General features: G+C 32.4%; 2 protein-coding genes across 3 annotated transcripts; one reads left to right on the top strand and one right to left on the bottom strand.

Annotated features, from left to right (window-relative positions):
- The first annotated feature begins 1382 nt into the window (after positions 1-1382).
- LOC146539367 (clavesin-1-like) lies at positions 1383-14733 on the top strand. Of its 2 annotated transcripts, none has more exons than XM_085184947.1 (6): positions 1383-1656; positions 10585-10733; positions 11215-11309; positions 12105-12246; positions 13121-13314; positions 13607-14733. In XM_085184947.1, exons 2-6 carry the CDS (start codon positions 10589-10591, stop codon positions 13904-13906), a joined length of 876 nt encoding a protein of 291 aa, XP_085041073.1. In that variant the 5' UTR covers positions 1383-1656; positions 10585-10588; the 3' UTR covers positions 13907-14733. The 2 variants fall into 2 exon arrangements, with proteins under 2 accessions (XP_085041073.1, XP_085041074.1); XM_085184948.1 differs by lacking the exon at positions 1383-1656 and adding an exon at positions 9648-9699.
- Positions 14734-15649: 916 nt separating this feature from the next.
- On the bottom strand, positions 15650-23636 carry LOC146539366 (neuroendocrine convertase 1-like). The gene is made up of 14 exons (XM_085208236.1): positions 23545-23636; positions 22792-22980; positions 22230-22376; positions 21040-21141; positions 20760-20877; positions 19343-19461; positions 19176-19255; positions 18965-19097; positions 18747-18847; positions 17991-18083; positions 17483-17605; positions 16486-16649; positions 16236-16369; positions 15650-16042 (listed from the first exon to the last, which is right to left on the bottom strand). The coding sequence occupies exons 1-14, from the start codon at positions 23617-23619 to the stop codon at positions 15779-15781; spliced, it is 1842 nt and encodes a 613-aa protein (XP_085064362.1). The 5' UTR covers positions 23620-23636; the 3' UTR covers positions 15650-15778.

Genomic DNA, 23636 nt, shown 5'->3' with positions numbered 1-23636 from the left:
AGTTGAGAAATCGTTGCGAAATAAAAACACTAGCCCATAATATTATTGGTTTGTCGACGTTTATATTAAGAAATTACATATTATTGTGTTGTTTATTTATATTTATTATTTTTAATTTAAAAATATACCTCTTACTTATGGATAAGACACTCTTTTGCTACTTGCACGTAAGAGTCTTGAGAGTAAAATACTAAATAAAAGTTTGCGAATATTAAATCAATAATTCTGAAGGAAATCGAACCTACACTTTAGGCCAAGTGCATTTTTCATATTCTCTCACAATCGATTGAATTTGAAAACTTCTACGCGTCGGTTACTTATAGATTCAATTTCTTTTCGGAGGAAAGATTATTTTTAAATTGTTTGGTTTCGCCGCTATGGTAGACAAGGTGAGTTTAAAATTATGCATAAATTGGGGAACGGAGTGTCTTTACACTACATTATCTCTGCCTTTTCTGCTATATAGGAAATACAGCGTGTATCTGCAAAAAATGTATAAGAATGAGGCCATTTGTGGAGAAGGGGCAAAAACGTGCGACTTAACACACTCGAAGAAACAAAATATTTAATATTTTCATCTCCCCGCTCTGGCAATGACGCAAAGCGCAGCGTAGAATTCCGTCACCCAACACGGAATGCCTCCAGAATTCAACGGAAAGTGGTAATTGAAGTGTCTTAATGGTAACGAAGTGTCTTAACACAAGGTTCCCAGGTTCCTTCGGCCTACCCTGCTATGTGCTGATACATCACAAATCTGCAAAAATATAAGTATATAATAATGGACTCTTCTTTAAATAAAGTAAGTACGAGCATTAAGCAGACTCCTCTTGCGCCAACAGCAATGGTCGCAAGATCAAGGTGTAAATAAAACTTGTTCCGACAATAGCATAGTGTAAAGTAGGAAATGAACAGATGTTTGTTTATAATATTTTTTTTATTTACATATACAATATTGATATTTTCCGTCGGATTTTGTATGAGAATACTAATTGTGGAAAGTCTACAGTATATTTATTTAACTACGTAAACTAAATTTAGTTTAACTATTTAATATACCTATTATTAATCTACAAAGCAACTGTTCGAAGTTTCACATGATTATAAAGTAAATAAAACATTCTTTCGCATTAACGAAGCCTCCCTAGACAACAGATTAGAAAACTGAAATTTGTCACATAGACTTAGAGACGGAACTAAACCTAAGGGAATGGGAAAACTCGAAATATTTTCGTTAACGTCATTAAAAAATAGTAAATAAATATTAATTAAAATTAAGCTTTACTTAACAAAAAACATAACCCTTGATAAATCTAAAAAAAATAAAGTAAATATCCAATTAGACTAGCTGACGTCTCTATGTACTCACTACTCTGCGCCAGCCGCTTCTCTCGGCTACTTACCCATATTAAATTTAAACGCTTATCGACCTTTCGCTCGTTTACTCGCGTTCGTTGCATTCTATTTCAATGAAATATATAAAAAATCTAACGTTACGATAAAAAACTAAGTTTATTATTTAAAAAAAATACGTGAAATAAGTGAATAAAAAATGGAAGAAAGAGTTTAATAACTTAATACTAGACTATATTTAGAACTGTGATATTTTATTGTTCCTTTCAATAATATATGTCAAGGACTGATTGTTACGGGAAAATTGTAAGTAATCGCCTTAAAAATCTCGATTATGTGTTCATTCAATATTAATAATAAAATTTGGTTGGATAAAATTGTAAAAAATATTACAATTTTTAATTTTTATTTCTGAAATAAACTACTATTTCCTTTACTTTTTTACTTTTAAGTTTTGTACATATTTTACAAACCTATTATATGCCTAACGACTTATTTATTAGCAATCTTAAATTACTCGCAATTCTAAGTTAATTGTAATTTGTTGTTGATTGAAAAAAACATTGCTACAAACTTAATTCGTGTAAATAATGGAGTTCAAATTTAAATATATTCTTTCATGTTTATAATAAAGGTATTCTTTAGCTAGCTTCTTTTACTAATACTTCGCTGCTTGTAATAACAAAAAACTCTTTGGACGACGAACAATTGTGACAACGATTTTTTTCTTGTATTATAGTACTTACGACAGTGTTTCTTTACACACGATACACGTGATGTCATACTGATATATAAAAAATCAATCAAAATAATAAAAAAAAAAAACACCTGAGGCCGCCGTGACGCTGGAGCACGAGCGTGCGACGTTGTGGGTTTCCAACTCTGGGAATGAAATCTATATATATAAAATCGAAAGGTCACTCACTCATCACGAAATCTCAGAAACTACAAGTGCTAGGAATCTGAAATTTTGCATAGGAGTTACTTGTAGGACGTAGGTGCTCGCTAAGACGGGAATTTGCAATATTCGACTTCTAAGGGGTTGTTTTTGGAGTCAAAATTTTGTATGAAACTTCGTTACTACAAATGCTAGGAGTCTCAAATTTTGCATAGACGTCACTAGAACGTAGTCATGGCGACAGAAATTAATAATAACATAGTTCACGCGGGTGTAACCGCGAGCGGGCCTCTAGTAATCTTCTATCTATATATATAAAAGGACTTGTCCTCACTGACTGAGGTAAGACGCACGCACAACCGTAACCGCTGATGGTGGATACGTGAAATTTGGACAGATGTTTACTTTCGTAATCTGGACATCCACTAAGAAGGGATTTTGAAAAATTTTAACCCTAAAGGGGAGAAATAGGGGTTGAAAGTTTGTATAGAAAAAAAATTAAATCGGCACCGATTTTTATAAAAATTGGAATTCAGACTCTCAAACGTATTTAATTGAATACGTGTTTCATCGTTTTCTAGAATTCCTCCTCTAAGGGTGCATATAAGGGGTTGAAAGTTTGTATGGAAACATCTTTAAACCGCCAGCGATTATTATAAAATTTGAAACTTAGACTCATAAAAATATTTAATTGAAAATGTGTTTCATTGTTTTCTAGAATTCACCCCCTAAGGGTGCAAATAAGGGGTTGATAGTTTGTATGGAAAAATCTTTAAATCGCCACCGATTTTTATAAAATTTGAAATTTAGACTCTTAAAAATATTTCATTGAACACATGTTTCGTGGTTTATTAGAATTCACCCCTAAATACGCAAGCGAAGCTGCGCGCGTCCGCTAGTATTTAATATTTTTCATTTGCTCGCTCTGGCAACGCCATTTAACGGAATTTAACGGAAATTGGGGAACGGAAGTGTCTTAATGGGAAGCGGAGTGTCTTAACATTATTTTCCCTCTTTCTACCCTGCTATGTACGGGATACAGCGTCAAGTTAAAAGAGAATAAGAAAAAAATCATACACTTCTTAAATAAATTCGGAATATGCTTTGTATTTATCAAAATGGAGAAAACATTATATATTTTTTTTACGCATCTAGCAGGAATTAGACAAAAAAACTATTATATTCCACTTTTCGTATGTAGAGAATAGAGATGGAATATATGTAGGTGTTGTTAATGTAAATACTAGACAGTAATTTGAATTTATAACTTTGACTGTGAATCACCACGAATGTGTTTAATAGTTAGCAACTTTATTAGTTAGAAAGGCAGTAGCGCGATACATAATTTTAATGAGTATCGTAAAATTTATTACGATCATAGCTAATTTCACGATTGCTTATAACAAAACTTTGCATATAAAATATATCATGTTTTTCCTCTAATAGCAGAGTTGGGAGAGAGAACCTAGTGTTCCTACTTTCAGACTATCTAAGTTATCTTACCAGCGCGGCGAATTAAGCAATTATTTATCTTTAAAACATGTATTATAACCTTTTTTAAAGTGTTACTCATAAACTAAAATATAGAAAAATATTCAGAAGCGTGCAAAAATTTTAATATAGCGGGATTCGACCCCGTACTTCTTTGAAACCATCCATTTAGCGTACACACACACACCTAGCTATAGAAAAAGAGAACGGAATAATTCATCACTGTAATTACAAATTAACATCTGTAGACGAAATCTAGGTTATAATTATGCATAAGCAAGATATTTATGAGGAGGCTTTATATGTGTTAGGTACTGTAGTAAGTTCATTTATTATCTCGAGTAAAATGATTAAAGTGAAAGGTACGAGTTGTTTAATGGGTGTTAGAAGAGAAACAAGCAATTAGTATTTTATTAGTTATTACAATAAAATATGTATGTTAATATACAAAACATTAATTATATTTAAGGTAAATGTACGGGAGTTCGGCAGTTTAAGGCTCTCATAACTTTAAACTATTGTAAATACATTATTAAAGGTTATATGAATTTGCAAATTTTAGTGTGATCAAAGTGGGTCTTTTGGCAGTAATTTAATGTGTGAATTATGCGGTTTAACTTAACCTTAATTTTTATATTAATTTATTTGTGGACCTCTAATTTGAACCCTACTTCGTGATAAAATTTAGCTCTGTTTCTAACTTCGTGAGTTTGTGTCCCCTATTTCGGGTCACAAGTTTTTACCTCGCGAGTGAGGTTTTATAATAAAAAAAATTAACATCTTTATTGGTTTTGATTGTAAAGAATTTGTAAATAAAAAAAAATAGGTAGATCAGCTTAACGACATTAAAACTTTTATAAAAAAAATCAAATCAAATTAAATCATCTTCACGCTGTATCCCGCACACAGCAGGATAGGCCTAGGTAGGTAGGTAGGTAGATAGGTAGATAGGTAGGTAGGTAGATAGGTAGGTAGGTAGATAGGTAGGTAGGTAGATAGGTAGGTAGGTAGATAGGTAGGTAGGTAGATAGGTAGGAACGTAGTGTTTTTAAAACACTCCGTTCCCCACTTACTGCGGAATTCCGGAGTCACAGCATGTAAAGTGGCATAACTCAACGCCGCGCTTTGCCTGAAATATAAATTTAAATAAATATTTTCTATTTTCTATACTATTCCTATTTTCATCTCCTGGAGTGGGGATCGAACCCACAACCAGTCGGTTTTACAGTCACACTTTGTACTCCTGCGCCACGAGTAGCCCCAACTTTTATAATTTACAAATTATATAAGCTCAGTTGAACTTTTATATATATATTTTTTAAAAATATATAAAAAAACTCAAAATTCAAGTTAAATTTTTTGAAGCTAGGTATGCCAGTTTATAGAACTATTTATTTTCGCAACCAGTTTGAACGGCGTTTTGTGTTTAGTAGGTATATATTATATTCTTGAAAAAATCTTGAAAAAATAAAAAGATCTTTATTTAGACTTATAACAAGACTAAGATAAACACTATTAACAAAGACAAAGAAGTCAATGTGCTGATTTTACGTAGATTTATTTGTCACGAAGTTAGAGAAAATAATGAAATGTAGGGGATCTTATTTCGTGTTACTGATTTTAGTAACTTCCGCAGTTCTGTTTATTCAGTATTTTTTACATTATGTAAAGCAATCATTAACTACCACGTATATTCGATAAAATACACAAAAATAAATTATAAAGGTTGATTAAAAAATAAAATTACATTGGCAGTACCTATACGAATTTAGCTTAAAATTACCAATTCTGGTTACCTTTAAAATAGTAATATAGAAGTTTAAGTGGACAAAACATATACCGAATTTCGATCACGAGAAACTTTAATAAATACAGTAACTGATTTTAAGCTTTAAATTTAAATTATCTTAGTTATAACATAAATATAAATTTATTAAAAAGTATCTAAGATTTCCCTAATTCGGTAGTAACACGAAATAGCGGACACTTGATAAATAAAATGTCTGCTATTTCGTGAATCGATTTATTGCAATTTTAAAAGAATTTTATGCTTCCATCTATTTTTTTTTTCAATAAAATGTTTTTTTATAGAATACAAAAAAGCATATATTCAATGTTTTTTTTCGAATAACTTACCTTTGTCTTTCTACATCCTTAAGAAATTCTTACGCTAGTCTTACGGTCGCAAGCATCGCAGACACGTTACAATGCAGTTTGTAGCCAACTCTGCGTTTAAAATGTCGCTATACGCTCAATTTTATCATTAAAATATTGTTACTTAGTTTTTAGACAATTGAAAGTATAAAGATTATATACCAATATATAGTTTCCGTAAATAATACTTAAATTGCTTATTATTTTTGCCAGAAGCAAAACTCACGAAACCACGTACTATCACGAAGTTACCGTCACTTACCTTAAATAATTGAAGTTAAGTAAAAAATTTAACATATTAAAGTATTTACAAGGCCAGTCGTGGCGTAGTGGATTAAGAGTGTGACTGTAAACTCGACAGGTATACATACCGTTCCTGATCCCGGCATTGCGTGTTGAGTTGCGGAACTTAACGCCACGCTTTGCCTTGACACCAGAGCGAAGATTTCCTCGAGTGAGAATGTAACCAGTCGCGTTTACTGACCTCTAAAAGCATTAGGTTTTGAAAGGTAGCGACGGCAACTGCATTTGGTAACTTCTATCTTGGCCCGTATTATAATGGAAAGATTTCGGCCATAATTCGATGTGAAAGTAGCGTCACGATAGAAATAGTACCGTTCGATCATTCTACTTTCTTGTTCTATGATTGACATATCTATGAGAAATATTTTTTTAAATGATAAATAAAAAAAGATACTGAAAAAAATAACATTAAATCATAATTAACACATTTCATTATGTTTATTTATTAATAAGCATCATAATGACATTGATAAACATTTTTTTTGAATCTGGACAACTTGTGTTAAGACTCTCCATTCTCATTAAAACACTTCCGTTCTCCACTTTCCGCTGAATTTTGGAAGCATTGTGTGCTACCTGGTAACCAGAGCGGAGAAATTGAAATATTAGTATTTGGTTTCCTCGAGTGGGAATCGAACCACAACCTATATACCGCACGCATACTTACATATTATATTTATTTTATCATTAGTTACTTTTACTACACGTGTTCAAGCGGTCCCAGACATTATATTAGCTATTATAGCTAACTATAATAACCACCATGACAGCACTAAATACACGATTGCACAACAAAATACAAATGCAGGAAGCAATTATACTTCTTACCACACTCTCGCTGTCTAGTGTTTACTTTTCCATGAAGCTTATTAAAATAGACCAGCTGGGTGTGACGATGTGAGGAATTGTCTTTATGGGAAGTTACTGCAAAAATGTGTTACGTACTTTTTTTGTAGATTTTTATTTTATCTCTTATATGAAAGTGTATGAGGTTGATATTCTGAATTTCAATGAAATGCGGCATGTTTAATAGCGGAATTTAATGACGCACTTTGTCTTACTAAATCAAATAATAAATTTCCCTCAGTGGGATCGAACCCACAACCATCACGTTTGAAATACCACTGTATTTAAAGTGATAATATATGATAACGTAATCAATGTGTGTAGATATCGAATCTTTGATTTAAAACTTAATGCCCCTTAGCCTACCGTTTTTCTAAATTAAAATACCTGTATACCTTTATTTATATTTATTTTAATATACTTTTATAACATATATATCAAATATTTTATTAAATTTTAACGGTCTCTATATCTTAATGTTTCATTTAAATTATGAATTCCATTATATTTAACGATATAAAAGCTTTCGAATGACAATATTACCTTATATAGATAATGTTCGAGTCAATATAATTATTAAATTTGAATTTTTTAAACTGTTACTTATATAAAAAAGATAACAAAAGATATGGAAATTTCCTATAGTATTTTTTGCGCTACCTTCATTTTTACATTCAAAAGTTTTATCCGGCATTTCAATCAGAACTATAGACAGTAGTTTTTCTTCAATTTTTTTTCATCTTTGCATTGTATTCCTCATATAACAGGACAGGCAGAGGGAACTTAGTGTTATGACATTCCACTCCATGTTGAGTGGCGGAACTCAACGCCGCACTACTGCATTGTTGCCAGAGCGATAAAATGAAAATATTAAGAATAGTTCATTTCCCCGAGTGGGAATCGAATCCACAATCATTTCATTTACGGTCACGCGCTTGCACGCGTCCGCCACCTTGTAACCCTGGCCCTGCACTGTTCTGTCATTCGTCACTTTGTTTGCCTTCGAAGAGAGGAGAGATTTTTGTTTAAGATTATATTTAAATTTTTGAAGTTTTTTTCGACGTCTTAACACGCAATATCCCGAAATCTGGAATAAAGCGAGAAACTAGAACTAAATTGAACTTACAACTATTGTTTGATATCCGCCATGCTAATCTGATTTATGGTGTTTATAATAATCTAATTTTCTTATTCAGGACAGTACCAACATAATGATATATTACCTCTTTGATTACTTATATCTTGATGATGGATAAATTTGTTACAGATAATCAAAATGTATTTAGTGCTATGTTGTTAAAATAGTTACTTTTCTCCTTTGTAGCGCAATTTTAAAATTAAAATAAAACAATTTTAGGATGGACTTGTAAGGAGCGTTGATTGTGTTTTATAATATAACTATGTTTCGGGGTCGAATATGTTCCTAAAACGTACCAGCACTGAAAGTCTTTGAAAATTGAAGAAATTATGTAAAAGAAATTATGTTTCTTATAATATCATGTAGGTACCAACATTACGAAGCACTGCCGTAGGTGCTATATTACAAAAAATCTGTCTTCTTCTTAAAGCAATATTTTTCTACCATTACGAGCGAAGCTAGCGGATATGGACAACAGTAATTTTTTACTGCTTTAACACTTAAATTTGTTTAAAGATACTGTTAATAATTAATAAAATTGAAATAATATAAACATCTATTCAAAACGATAAGGTATAGCGCGCACTAGTGATTTTTGTCACCGTGACTGTTGCGTCACTGTCACCGTGTACATTACACTTAATGAAGGTGCGCGCATTTGGATACGTGACAATTGGGTGACTTTTTGTCGGCGGAGGACGGCAACACGCCGGTGACGCAACTGTCACCGCGTCCATAGATTTGTATGCCCGTGCGCGCATTAGCAACTAAATGTCACCTCCCCCTTGCGGTTTCCATACTAGTCGTCTTCCGCATAAACATGAAACAACAGCATATTGCATTGCAGCACCGAATTTTTATTTCAAGAATGGCGTCAAGTTCATCACCAAGGCAAAACGTGTGTTTTCATGAAAATAAAATAGACAATGACAATACTGATTGACGAAATTGAGTTGAGGCCATTGCTCTATGACAAATGAAAAGTTGAAAGCCAATATTTTCTACATTTGCTTTTTTTTCTATTTCTTAATATAAGTGCACAGACAACCATCTCTTCGAGATCCATTTTATCAAATGTAAAAAGTTTCGTCACTGTCATCGCAAGTGCGCGCAGTCGCGAAAAGTATGGTGACATGTCAGTGACAATAAATTTATTGTCACCGTGACAAAAGTCACCAGTGCGCGCTAAGGCTTACATAAGGAGAAATAAATAATAAGACAGTTTCACGCTGTATCTCGCACACAGAAGGATAGACAGAGAGAACCTAGTGTTAAGACACTCTGTTCCCTATTTTCCGCCGAATTCTGGAAATTTTCCGTGCTGAGTGGCAGAACTCAGCGCCGCGCTTTCTCTCGACACCAGAGCTTATAAAAATATTAAATGTTTCAAATTAGCGGGTGTCGAACCCGCAACCAGTCGCGTTTACAGTCACACGCTTGTGCCTCTGCGCCAAGACAGGCCAAAAATTTATATTGTGCTAGACAAAAGATTGCAAGAAGTCTGTAAACATTTTTAAGTGTAAGTACGGGTACTTATCAAGAAAGTAGCATAAGGGCCACTTTCTTAAATTACAGCACGTATTCGTCTTTGCAACTTTCCCCCGAGATACTGGTGTTTAGTTTCCATAAACAATACAAGTATTGTTAATAACTTATCTACAGTAAATAATTAAGAATAAATCTGTAGTTATTAGCGTGTGACAGTAAACTCGACAGGTTGTGGGTTCGACACCCGTTCGAGAAAATGGAACATTTAATATGTTTATTTCTTCGCTCTGGTGTTGAGACAAAGCGTGGCGTTAAGTTCCGCCATGCAACATAAATGCTTGTAAGGAATTCGGGAAACAGAGAGAATTAATGGAAACAGAGTGTCTTAACACTAAGTTCCCTATTCCTACCGTGCTATGCGCGGGATAAAAAAATTCTAAAAAATATATAATATTAATTCAGCGCTAAGTCTAAATATTTAGACTTACCTATGGAAATACAAAAAAGAATAGTCGATGTCGATGGTAATGAGTAGAAACGTTTAGTACACTTTAGTAAAAGCAGCTTTTACCTAGATTTCGCGTTTCTCAGCGAGTGCAAATGTCAACAGGTTCTCGTGAAAGCCAGCTAATTTAAAATCTTATTACCTATCTATTCTTCTTGGTTTATATCTTTATTCCTATAGAGTGATTGTAATTTGCACATCATCTTAAATGAACTTACTACTTCTTATAAGCTTGACTTAAGACTGCGTGTGTGTACGATATTTATTTTATTTTATTTTTAAAATTAAAATTTAGATTTAAATGTCTGTCATATATGTCTGTCATAATATAGTAATTACGATTTGCTTGCTTGACGTTAGTATAATATATTTGTATTATAAATTGAAAGTATATTTTTCATTTCTTTTCAGAATAATGTCAGTATTTATGGACATAGCATTTCAAGCTGAAGTTAGCAGGTTCGAAGACTCAGAGTTCGAGGATAGCGCACGACGCATTTGTAATGAGGACCCAGAGACCAGACACATGGCTATTGAAGAGTTACGGAATATGATATATCGTAAGTGTAACAAGACTAAGAAAGGTAATCAGAGGAGGCCTAATGGAAACTCCATTTCCTAATTTCCGCCATTTTTTCGATATATTGCGTGATAAGTAGTGGGTGGAATTCAACGCCGTCGTTCGTCTACTATAGGGGAGACAATAAATTAAATATAATTCCCATAAGTCATACTGGAACCCGCATCTGTTGCTTTTACAGTCACACGCTGTTCCGTGCGACGACTATCCACACTCGAGGAAATGAAATATTTAATATTTTTCTCTTTTCGCTTTGGTATCGAGGCAAAAAGTACGGCGTATAGCTCCGCCACTCAACACCTAATGCCTCCAACAGAAAGTGGGGAGCGGAGTATCTTAACACTTTTCTCCTTCTGCCCATTTTGTTATATGCGGGATACAACGTGAAGGTGATATTATTATTCTGTTATTAGTTCGGACAACAATGTGATAAAAAATAATTGAATTTCGTTTGTAATTAGAGAGAGGTGAATGCCACCCGCGGCGGACTGACGACGCGTATCTCTTGCGTTTTCTGAGGTGTCGCAGGTTCATTCCGGCTTTAGCTCACAAACTGGTAAGTTATTTAACCTGAGAACCTAGTATTAAAACACTCTGTCCCCATTAAGACTCCTCACACAACGTACAATGTCTCAAAAATTTGGCGGAAAACGAGGAACAGAAATGTCTTAATGGAGAACAGAATATCTTAACACTAGATTCCCCGGACCTGCTATGTACGGGATACAGCGTAAAGCTAAACAAATCTAAATCAGCATCATACGCACCACACACAATATTATAACAATCATAAAATTTCCAATTCCATTCACATATCGTCAAAAATACCTTGACATGGGACGTACCTCTCCAATCTCATGGATATTGTTATTACTGTCATTTTCCCACCAGTCACCATCGAACAAAATTATATGGGGTTTTGCACTATAGCGACGTTGACTGTTATGACAGTAGATGATGAAACTAATTTGCAGTTACCAGCCTTATTTACTCGTAGAACAAACTATCTTAAATATTTTATATTTGTATTAAATATTTTTAGAGGTAAATCATAATTAGTTCAGTTTTATGTGTTATTTCACGATTCCTCAAAGTATTATTAAAAAAGTGGAAATCGAACCTACAACAAATACAAACCAAATGTGGAACCGAATGTGATGACACCATAAAAATAATCGATTTTACTTTTATCATAGTATGGATGTTAACTGTAGATGGCTGCACAGGTTTTCCTCCCGAGTCTAAAAAGTGCAAAAGTTGAGACCTTCAGAGAACGTCAGTTCGGCCACGACTCGCAGACCGTACTATAAGTACGAGTATTTTGTCTATTTTGCCTATTGTCTATTTCCAGATGGTCCGCTACGAAGATTTTCGTCTTAAAAACATATATTTATATCATTGCAATGCGTTTGATCTACATCGTGTCAAGGGCGTCTATGGGGGAACCTTGCCCGAAAGTCCCGTGAATGGTAGAATTACATTAATGAGATTTGGTAAGTATATTTCATAAACTAAATTAAATTATACAATATATAAATAATAAATACACTATTTTATCGAGAAAAATACACTATATATGTGTATGAATTTAGTTAAAATTCAATAGTTAGAAGTAAATAAAATAATTTGTATCATAATAAGTCTCAAGTAAAAGTGTACTCAACACGCAATCCCTCCAGAATTCAGAAAAAAGTGGGGAACGGAGCGTCTTAACACTAGGTTCCCTCTGCCTAGCCTGCTATGTGCGGGATACAGCGTGAAGCTAATTTATCATAATGAGTGAACTTGAAACAAAATTCATTCACACACTCAATTCAATAACTAAAATTTACACGTAATCTCAAAAGTGCAAAGTCCATCAAAACAATGTTGAGAAAGATAACTTAAAAACTAATATTACCTCATCACTTCAAATATATTGTTAGAAAAAACGACTTACATGAAGCGAAACTAAATGCTATTTCACAAAGACATTGAAATGTTTAAAATATTTAGGTACATTCTCATTGGTTAGTTTACTTTCAAAATCCATTCTGAACAGAGTATCTACCGATTTACGTTGCGAAAATACGTTCTTGTGAAAATACTTTAAAATAGAAGACAGCTGTCTAGAATGAATTTTTTTTTTTAAAGTTAAAGTTTAATTAATAAAAGCAAATATTTGGATTCGAATCCCATTAGAGATGATTTTAAAGAATAGTTTATATCATTCGAAATTTCGAAAAAACAGAGATACTTTATGTATAAACAATTGCTTTTGAACCTAGCACTATTATAATTTTTTCTTACTTTTCACTACTTAACTTGTGAAAAAGAAAAATGCTAAAAATTCACAAAATTATATAGAAATTGTCTCAAAATTTCCAGGTCGATGGGACACAGACACTGTACCTATCGATGACGTAGTACGATGCGCTCTCCTGATGGATGAAGTAGCAGCAATGCAGCCGAAGTTGCAAATTCTTGGAGTCACCATAATAGTTGATTTGGAGGGACTCAGTATACGACACGTGAGACAACTTACGCCGACTATAGCATATCAAATTGTTAGCCTTATGGGGGTGAGAATAACATTATTTTTAAGTAAATAAAAAGGAGTAAAATAAAATAAAAAAGAAAAAAAAAGTATATCATTTTGAAGTTGAGTTGAGTTGAGGAAAGTGGGGCGTGGAGTGTTTTTACTCAAGGCTCTCTCTGCCTATCATTCTACATGCAGCATACCGCGTGAAGCAGAAAAAAAAGGAAAAGTATCACTTACAATAACATACAGGATATTATTAATATAATATTTGCTGTATAAATAAAAAAAAATTGTCAAACAAAATATCTACTAATATATTTCTCTTATTATAGGTATCGTTCCCAATACCAATCCACGCACTCCACATAATCAGATACAACTGGATCCTCAACACCTTCTTCTACGTTTTCAAGCAGTTCATCCCGGCAGCAGCGTGGGAACGGGTGCATTTCCACGGCTACGACATGGAGTCCCTACACAAGCATATTGACCCCGAATACTTGCCACCAGAGTATGGTGGAAGATGTCACCACGTGGTCACTTTTGAAGAATGGGTCAGGAAAGTTGATAGGTATAAGGATGATTTTATGGTGCAGGAGCTTAGAGCGCTCGGTTTCACTGTGAAAACTTAGCTATAGTATACATATGTGTTAAGTGGTAACAGTACTTTCCAAGAAACATGGAACGTCATTTATGCATCTGTTAAGTTATTTCCTTATATGGTGATATACAGACAGTGTTGAAATAATTCGCAGGTACTTAAAAATAATTTATATAATATTGCATTTTGTTAATTTTGAATATAAATTGAAATTTGAATATAAATTCAAAATATCATATTTCTCTACTTCAAACCTATTGAGGATGTTATGATAAAGATTATAGGTATATCATTTTTGCTTTTAACAGTTTCGCGCTAAGCTAGAAAAAAAAACTAGTATAACGGGATTTGATGTAGCACCACGCCTACACATATGATTTATGACGTCCGTACTTAACTCATTTACAAATCTTTGTAATAATATCTAGAGCGTGTTACTCTTGGAACACATTGTATAAAATCTTGTATATAAGTATTCCTAATTATAGATTATCGGCACAAAAACAGCACCAGCAAAAAAAATATATAACAAATAATAAACAAATATGATAATTACATATTTATATATATTTTTTTCCCCCAAATTTCTCTGTTTAAATATGTAAAACGAAATTAAATATGGCATTATGATGTGTGCATTCGCCAACAAGCTAACATGTCAACTAATCGAGCGATCAATAACAGTTGCGTATTGACGTTTACTAAGAAACCAATAACAGACTGCTTGTCACTGTAATTATTTTTTTGTATGTCTTTGTATGTTTAGTTTTAGAGTATGTGATGTATACTTTATATGTATTTTTAAACATTTGTGATAGTAAAATAAGGCAGCTGTAATAAATTTAATTTTTATATATGCGTATTTCGTTTTATTTACAGTTTTGGTTAATGTGATCCTTTAATATTAGACAATAAGTACTTATCGTTTTCTTATAATATAAAAACAATGCAATAAAATTACGTTATTATTAAATACAATTTATAACAATGCGACTAATGACAGTATTTTTTATCTTTTTATTTAGTGATTTAGGTACATATTATTTGATTGCAATGTCATTCTTTTTTATTTTTTGTCAATTAATTATATTTAGTCAATAATGCAGGTCTTAAAATAAAATATATATATATATTTTACATGAATATACTTATTTTTTACAAAAATAAATGATGACTAGTTTATTTGTAACCTATATTATTTAACCAGCGGCCTACATTTTTTCATATATTTATTTCAAATTATTTAAGTGTATTTATACTCTATAAATCGGCTGATTATTTTAGTATGGTCATCAATACTTAATAAATCGTAGAAATCTTTCGGGATTTTATTGGACTTTGTTTGGAAAAATTGCCTTATTTAACAGAAATTGTTTAGTCATTTCATATCTATCTAGGTTGGCGATAGTGGGGCACACGACAAACGCGTTTTTTCCTGGATAAGTTCCGATCCTGCGGAAATTCCTGAAAAACTGGTATCCCCCACAAGCTCCTCGAATTTTCAGTAAAAATCATATAAAAAATATAAACATTTATATATACTTACAGACAGAAACTTCAATTTAATTTATATATATAGATGTATAGATAAATATTTAAATGTCCGTTTACCTTCTTTGTCTTTGACAAGTTGACAACTATTGATATGTAAACAATTTTATATAACACTTAAAATAGCTCAAATATTGACACATACATATAAATAAATACATATATAATATACATATGTATTTATTAATATTTATATTAATTTTATAGACTATCTGTGGCACATGTTAAAATAATATTAAAAACAAATAAATAAATATATAATAAATAAATTATTATATATATAAAAAAAGAATAAAAAACTACCAAGCAATCATATGCAAATAGGAGATCTTATTAACGTCAAAGTCAAACATTACGCAATACCAACACCGTATCTCACATGACTGTGATGATTCCTCAATAGTTCCTTGTCATCCATATCATCATTAAATAGAACTTCTTCGGTGCTATGCTGTCCTGGTACAATCGGGGCAAAATAGTCATATGGCCCGCCACTGTCAAGGTAAGTGTTGCCGTCGTAGTTTCGTGGACCGTTGTTCATGTGTGCCGGCATGTCGGCGGTGCCGTGCAGGAGGAGGGTCATTGGTTTGATTTCACCGTTGTTTGGTTCGTTTGTCTGGAAATAAAAACAATATATTTCTATTAATTACGAGTGAAAGTAAAAAACAAATATTTTACGAATATTCATTCATTGAAGATAATTTATATAAAATAGTAAGATAAGTATATAAATCAAAAGATTACTTATAAATTCTTTTTATTATCATACATTATATAATATTAATAATAACCGTTAAATAATATTTTACCATATCCTGCACGACGACTGTCCAAACACCATCAGCGCGTTCACCCCACGTGGCGACAGAGGTCAATGGCCAATTGACAAATCCAGCGTTGGAGGTATCCTTTGGCCTTGCACTCAGTAATTGAACTTTAGTGCCTACAGTTAAATATAAAGCATTATTAAAATGAGATTATAAAAGAAATACAGATAAAATAGCTAAAATATATTATTTTTAGAAGAAACAATTCTATATAGTTAATAATAACAAATACCTTCTGGTGAGATCAAATAAATCTCCAAAGCACCACGTCGCGTATATTGTATATTAACAAGAAGCTGCACATGTTCTATATAATTAATAGCACAATCTTCAACCCTAATTGTTATTTCGACGGATTCGTCTGATGACAGGGTCATGGTGTTACCTTCACCTGAACTAAAAATAGAGAAGTGAGAATAAAAAAACAATAGACGCATTTTATATATTTTTTTTATATAATAATTAATAGCTGTAATAATAAAATAAAAAGTACTAAAAACATCAACTTCATAAAATATATTAAAGTTTTTGCTCAATAACTATGTATGTGTTAGTTATTTTTAAAAATACACAAAAAACAAAAAAAAATCAAAAAACTAATAAAGGGATATTGATAAAACAAACATCTTTTATTGAACTAAATCATCAATCAATAAAATTCATTCTACATTCATGACTGCTTAAAACTTTTTTTATCAATCAATCTTTCCAACGTGTCAGTCAGTCAGTCAATTCTCTCTCATCTCTCAATAGAATAGAAACAACGGAAACGTTTCTTTTACCAGGGCACCATCACTATCGAGCAGTAATTTTCATCTTCTATCCTTTTCGCACTAACGGCAGCCGTATCTACCCATTTCTCTCTGTCGCGTATCGAACGTTGGGCTAGCCAAGTTACATTCGAGCGACTGCGGAATACGCTTCGCCCGATTACGCTTGGGTGACCATCGTTTAACGGCCATTTTTAAAAGCTATTATTTTCTAACCAAATGTATGTATGCAAAGGTCACCTGAAGATGGTCAGCGGTTAATTCGCGATTGACATTGCGAAATCCGAATTCCGTCAGCCGAAACTTAACGAATCTTTGACTGGGAACACATGAGTGATAAGGAGGTGTTTTCGCTATGTGTCGTGTCTCTCTCTCTCTATTTCTACAAACGCTACGGAGCAACGAACTGTCCACCTCGATAGAAAACGAAGCGATCGTGTACTAGGGTAGCATACTCACGGAGAAGCTTCTATTCTACACACGTGTTTATCAGGCACTGTGGTCCAGTTGAGAGCGGCGGCTACAAGGGCACCGGCGTTTAATAGTCCAAAGCCGAAACGAATGTCGAAACGTAGACCAATTCTAAAAATTATAATAAATAATTGATTAAATTAATTATTTATGTAGTTTTAATTACTTTTATGTATTTTTAATTGATCATCGTCCTTTTCCATCCTTCCTTTTTTCATTAATTATAAATTAAATTGATCGATAAAAACAAAACAAAATGGCTTTATTATAATTTTTCTTGTTTATTTTTATCTTCATGGCTAATCTATTGAATAATTTATAAACAGTACAGTTTGATCTTCACCTTCCACCAAATTTTCGAGACATTGTGTGTTTCCTCTTTTCACAACGCTAAGAAATAAAAAATAAGAAAGAATAAAAAATCTATTCCCCCCAAATAGGAATCGTATCCACAATGGTCGCATTCAATATGTAACTTTTTACACATTCTACATACCCATTTACTTGCCACCCAGGGTTATCTGACAGCGGCGCATATTCTGAAGTCCATACAATCAAATGTTGAACGTCCCGCCATGTTAGATTTGGGCTGAAAAAAAAAAATATAAACTCTCTTCTTTCTTTATGACGAATAATAATAATTCTTTATAAAAAAAAACAATATACAGTTCTTATTCATTCTTTATAAGAAAAAAATAATTCTTTATAAAAAAAAACAATATACAGTTCTTATTCATTCTTTATAAGAAAAAAATAATTCTTTATAAAAAAAACAATATTCAGCTAGCTCTCTCTTTATTCTTTATGAGAAAGGTTTTTTGTCCCTAACCCCGTGTTGCCCCTACGGACATTGCGACAAACAGACCGTACAAGGGAGATTACTAGGACGCTATAAGTGTTGAAGAGGTCTCTCTTATTGCAATGGTTATTGCTAGCTTTACTAGAAACTTCACGCCGCTTTCTTTGTATGATAAATTATTTTTATTAATACATTTTTTATGTATAGATTTTTTTTTACTAAATAGTTATGTCATTGATTTATGATATTGTATATAAAATGTTAATTTAAAAAAAAAAAAACATTTCAACACTTCTTATTTAATAGTCAACTAAACTATATAAAGGAAAAATATATTGTATTGAGTAAACAAGTAATAAAAATAATAAACAGTAACTTTTATTATAATTTCAAGCATTTTAAATTGATACGAACAGAAGCAACAAATAATTTTAGTTGTATATAGATACTTACTTCGCATGTAGAGCTAAAGCGATAATACCGGCGGCCAATGGCGCGGCGGCCGACGTGCCTGTGTGAGCGAGAGTGCACGAGTCTTTCGTATCTGTTGTGGCCTGAAAGAAAAACATATATTTATCTTGTTTCTTTACAATATTTATATGGTCTAAAAAAGAGATAGCTATAGAAAGAAATACTTGTGTGATAGTGGTTACTATTTTAATAGGACTTACGATTTTTTGATCCTTGTAAGCACCAGAGGAGTATGCTGTGGCCAGGGTGGAGGAGCAGATCTCTCCATACCAAGGGAACAGGCCCTGCTGGGACGCACTACCGATAGATATTGTGTAAATGCTTGAAGAATACCTATTTAAATATATAATCTATGAATACTTATGTTAAAACTATTATTTGGAATGCTAATTTAATATTTCTAATTCTTACCCATCACAGTTGCAATTATCATTGTGGCTGCCGCCATTTCCATTTGCCCATACATAAATATTACCCTTTCCACCACGACCCTAAAATATATTTAAATATAAGTAAACTTAAGAATTTTACTACTATATTTAAACATTTGTATAAGTTTTAGTTAATAAGGAAAGTACTTTTTCAATTCCTCGTACGAAGGCTTCGTTTGCAAGTCTTCCTGGACCTTCCACAGTCTTTCCATCGTCACTTGGACCCCATGAAGCACTATAAATATCGACTTTGTCCCATGCGTATCCTATAAAAAATGTTTTTAATACAGGCACTACATTTAATAACTTATTAAATACTCAATTACTTTTCAAAGGGTTATTTTTAAATTAGAAAAATATCCAACGATAAAACATATAATCAAATTAATGAAAAGTAATCAGTATATTTTATTTGTAATTTGTCAATGTCAATCGATACATTATTTATAAAATAATTTTAATAAACCCAAATTAAAGTATTTTAGGTAGTTTTTTTTAGGTATATTTTAAATATTTGAATTAATTTGTGTTTTACAAAAATATCTAAGGTAATTAATTATTAAGCTTTTTGTCTAAAATGTATCTACCTACTTACTTCCAATATAATGAAAGAAAACTAGATTATATATTAATACTCTTATTATCAGGTCCCATGCCTGCTCTGCAAAATATTAAAAAAAATAGTAAAAATGTAATTAAATTTTTGATATCACAACCTGTTAACTCTCCAGTTCATGCACCTAAAAGCATGTTATGAAAAAATTCAAACGAACTACTCACAACGAGTGCTCTCCTAGTACCATGAGGAATGTAAAAACCTGTTGCCAATCTTATCAAACACTTGTTGCTTCGACGAAGAAAGTTCCTTTGGAACTTCTGTTATGCCAAAAATGCACAGTTGTTTTATTTAACAGGTGGATTTTCAAGAGTATTGAAATTAATAACTAATTAATTAATTATTTAACATAATATTAAATTAATTAGTATTTTTTCATTTTTTCAAATCTATACAGAAAATGAAAAGGAAGTGTCATCGCGTCCGTCAAGTCCGTCAATAAATGTTTTTTTTTTTGCTTCAACAATGTTTTGATGTTACGTCACATTTTAGCCTTGTTACTAGGATTTCATGAACGCTTAGGAGTTTTCCCACAGCTGCAAACTGCGTACTACCAACGTGTCACAACACTCCCACAATCATTTCATGTGAATCATTTTTTGCAGCGATTTAATTTTATAATTATCATAATTGTTTCTTATTCTTTACTAATTAATATTATTTTTACGTAATACTTCCTTTATGTTATTTTAATTAGGTACATCAATTATAATTATTTCATTCTGCGTATCAAGAATAACGTGTGGATGCAAAAAAGTTATCCAAATATGTTTTGTCTTCTTCTAACCCATACGGCGATTTTTTTTTAATCTATCTGTCCTGTTTTTACATAATAAAAACTCATACGCATGCGAAATGATGACACCACAACTTTCAAGATATGACATTTTGAGCTCAACATGGCGATCAAAAGTACTAAGAACACAGAAGTGGTAAGGAGCGCTAAACCTATTGCTTCGCCTTCAATTCGATCCGTAATTCGTCCGTCGAGCATCCGGACTCCACCCACTTTGGCTCCCCAAGCCACGCCCACGCCACATTTCCTGTTATTAGCGGTCATTGCAATCTGTAATTATAACAATTATCATAAAAAATGTGAAATATATTAATATACAAGAGATAATAAGTATGTCTTTAATTAAATATTAAAATAATGTACAAGATATGTACTAATTATATGTTTAATTAATTATTAAAAACGTAAATATATTTAAGTAACGTTTTTCACCTCTCCAGCGCATCTTGTGCCATGAGAATTGCTATTTTTATCGTCGTATCTGGGGAAGGGATCTGAATCGCCATTATTACAGTCCCAGCTTATTTCAGGATCCTGTAATTTCAATAAAAAACTAAAAATACTAACATTTTTCATACAAAACTACAAGCTTCTCTAGTGTGGCAATAGATGGCGTTAGGGTGGGCTAACAGCGAATTCCGCTCGAGTATGCCACAATCGTTGCATCGGCCGCGAAGTTATCAGGGCTTTAGTGGGCGTTAGGAGATCTCGTATGTGAACATCGAATTGCAAGAACATTTTATTTGAAAGAACATGCGTAAGTATTTTTGTTTTTTACTTCTCCTTAGAATAAAATAAGGAGATTATTTAAAAGAGAAAATTCTAATGAGCATTATTTATTGCTTATTTTTTTTACAATAGTATTTTACTTATAACAAACAAAAAAAGACGAATACTTTTTCTTATTTAATACTAATAAAAAAATTACTCTCTCTCTCTTTCATTTAAGACAAAAAAGTAATACTAAAGACTAAAATAATGAAATGTAATCCTGGGTAAAATAAATAGAGATGATGTCTCTCTTATCAGCCACTTTATCATCTAACTAACTAGTGAAGCCGGTCCTAAATTTTTGCTAGTGAGTTTTAACTCATGGATAAACTTAATAGTAGATACTAGGAATACATAACAGAGAGGGAGATCTTATCAGTAGAAAATAATAATTACACTTACATGACGATGAACTAACTAACAATGACTTAAGATATAGAATAGTCGATTATAATTATAATCGATTATTTTAACATAACTTTAAAAATAGTAGTGAAATTAATAAATTAAAGAACATAAATTTCTTTTAACTGTAAAACTCCTATAGCGTTTTAATTTATTATAAATACAAAATATATTCTTATAATTTTTAATTTATTTTTTAATTGTTTTTTTATAAAATAAATTAATGTTGTATTTATTTTTTATAAGGAATCTAATTACCAATTCGTCTGTGCTTTGCAGAAAAAAGGATTATTGTTTATACGAGTATACCCTACTTCGTTGCAATATTCATAGATAAACTTCTTAATTTAGTTAGCCTCTCTGTTAAGTTAGTAGTTAGTAGTTTCTTTTTACATTGGAAACCTTTACAGCCATTGTTTAAATCACCAAGGCACCATAACACTCACGTAGTTATCTCGCAAGTCGGTGTGGTTGTGCTCCACACCGTCGTCCAGTATAGAGACGCGCACGCCTTCGCCCGTGTAACCCATCGCGTAGACGGGTAGCACGTTCAGATCCAGACGGGGTAGGGCTATTTCTGTTCGGGTGTCTTGCTGTAAAATAAAAACTAAATGTGTACTTAGATTATAATGCTTGCGCTTAACATTTGAATTGTATTTTAAGTATATTTTCGTGCGTTATTTCATTTAATGTTACATGTTTGCATGGAATATTTCCGAAATTATGAACCTCCACCCCCCCCTATTCCTACGCCCATACCTAATGTTGGTCCACAATAAAAAAATATTGTTTTAATTTTTACACGATATAAAGCTCAAATAGAGGGGTATGTTTTTAGCACCTTTGTACCGTGGTTTGTTGTTTAGGTTATAATTTTACTTGTTAATAATTATAAAATACAAAAAATATATATATTAAACATTAAAATAAATTTTCTTAGGATTTTTTTAATTTTAATTTTTTTTTTGTTCTAAATATCAATAATTTTACAACAGTTAAATGACATACCAAATACCACTCGTAGCCCCACAACTCGTCATTGAATATACGATTTTCTCTATACAACTGTTGTCCAATTGCATCTTCTTCTAAGGCGGTCTCATCTATTCTTTTTACACGATGTAATTTCTTATCTGAATTTGCCAATGGATATCGTTTCACGCGATTCTTTACAAAAAGTTGCTCTGCCCATCTTATCTGAATTTAAATATATAATTGAATTTAAATTTAAATTATAGTTTTATTAAGAGGTTTTAAAAAAAATGTCGATAAGTTTTTTCGAGTCTTAAACTAGGTTCCCTGTGTCTACCCACCCAACTGTGTGCGGGATACAGCGTGATGCTTAAAAACGTGAATTTGGAAACTTGTAGAACAAGTTTCCATGGAGTTTTGGAGGCATTGCGTGTTCAGTGGCGAACTCAGCAGAGCCGCGCTTTGCATCGTTACCAGAGCGACGAAATGAGAAAGAATGATCTTAAGTGGGAATCGAACCCACATCCTGTTGAGTTTACACACACTCACACGTTTTTGCACCTGCGGCAAGACTGATCTCAAAAATCATTCTTCTATGTATTTATTGCACACAATCTAAAACTACTCTAAACAAACAAATACATTTCCTCCTTACCACACACAATCAGTCAGACAGGTCAAGGTAACAAACGCAAAGCAAGTTCAATGACACAAATTCGCATAGGCCGCACACACCACGTGTAATCCAGCTAATAAGTACCAGGGTAGCATATCAGCGAGGCGACTCACCCTCCTGTCCTTGTGCAGCGTGGATGTGTGAGGGGTGCGCCGCTGCTTGCGGCTGTACGCGCGGAACGCGTACATGTCGGGGAAGCCCCGTA

The sequence above is a fragment of the Heliconius melpomene genome, chromosome 4, assembly GCF_056956725.1.
Source record: "Heliconius melpomene rosina isolate 202511_hmr_F chromosome 4, ASM5695672v1, whole genome shotgun sequence".
In the NCBI taxonomy this organism is placed as follows: domain Eukaryota; kingdom Metazoa; phylum Arthropoda; class Insecta; order Lepidoptera; family Nymphalidae; genus Heliconius; species Heliconius melpomene.
This window is presented reverse-complemented; position numbering and strand designations above follow the sequence as displayed.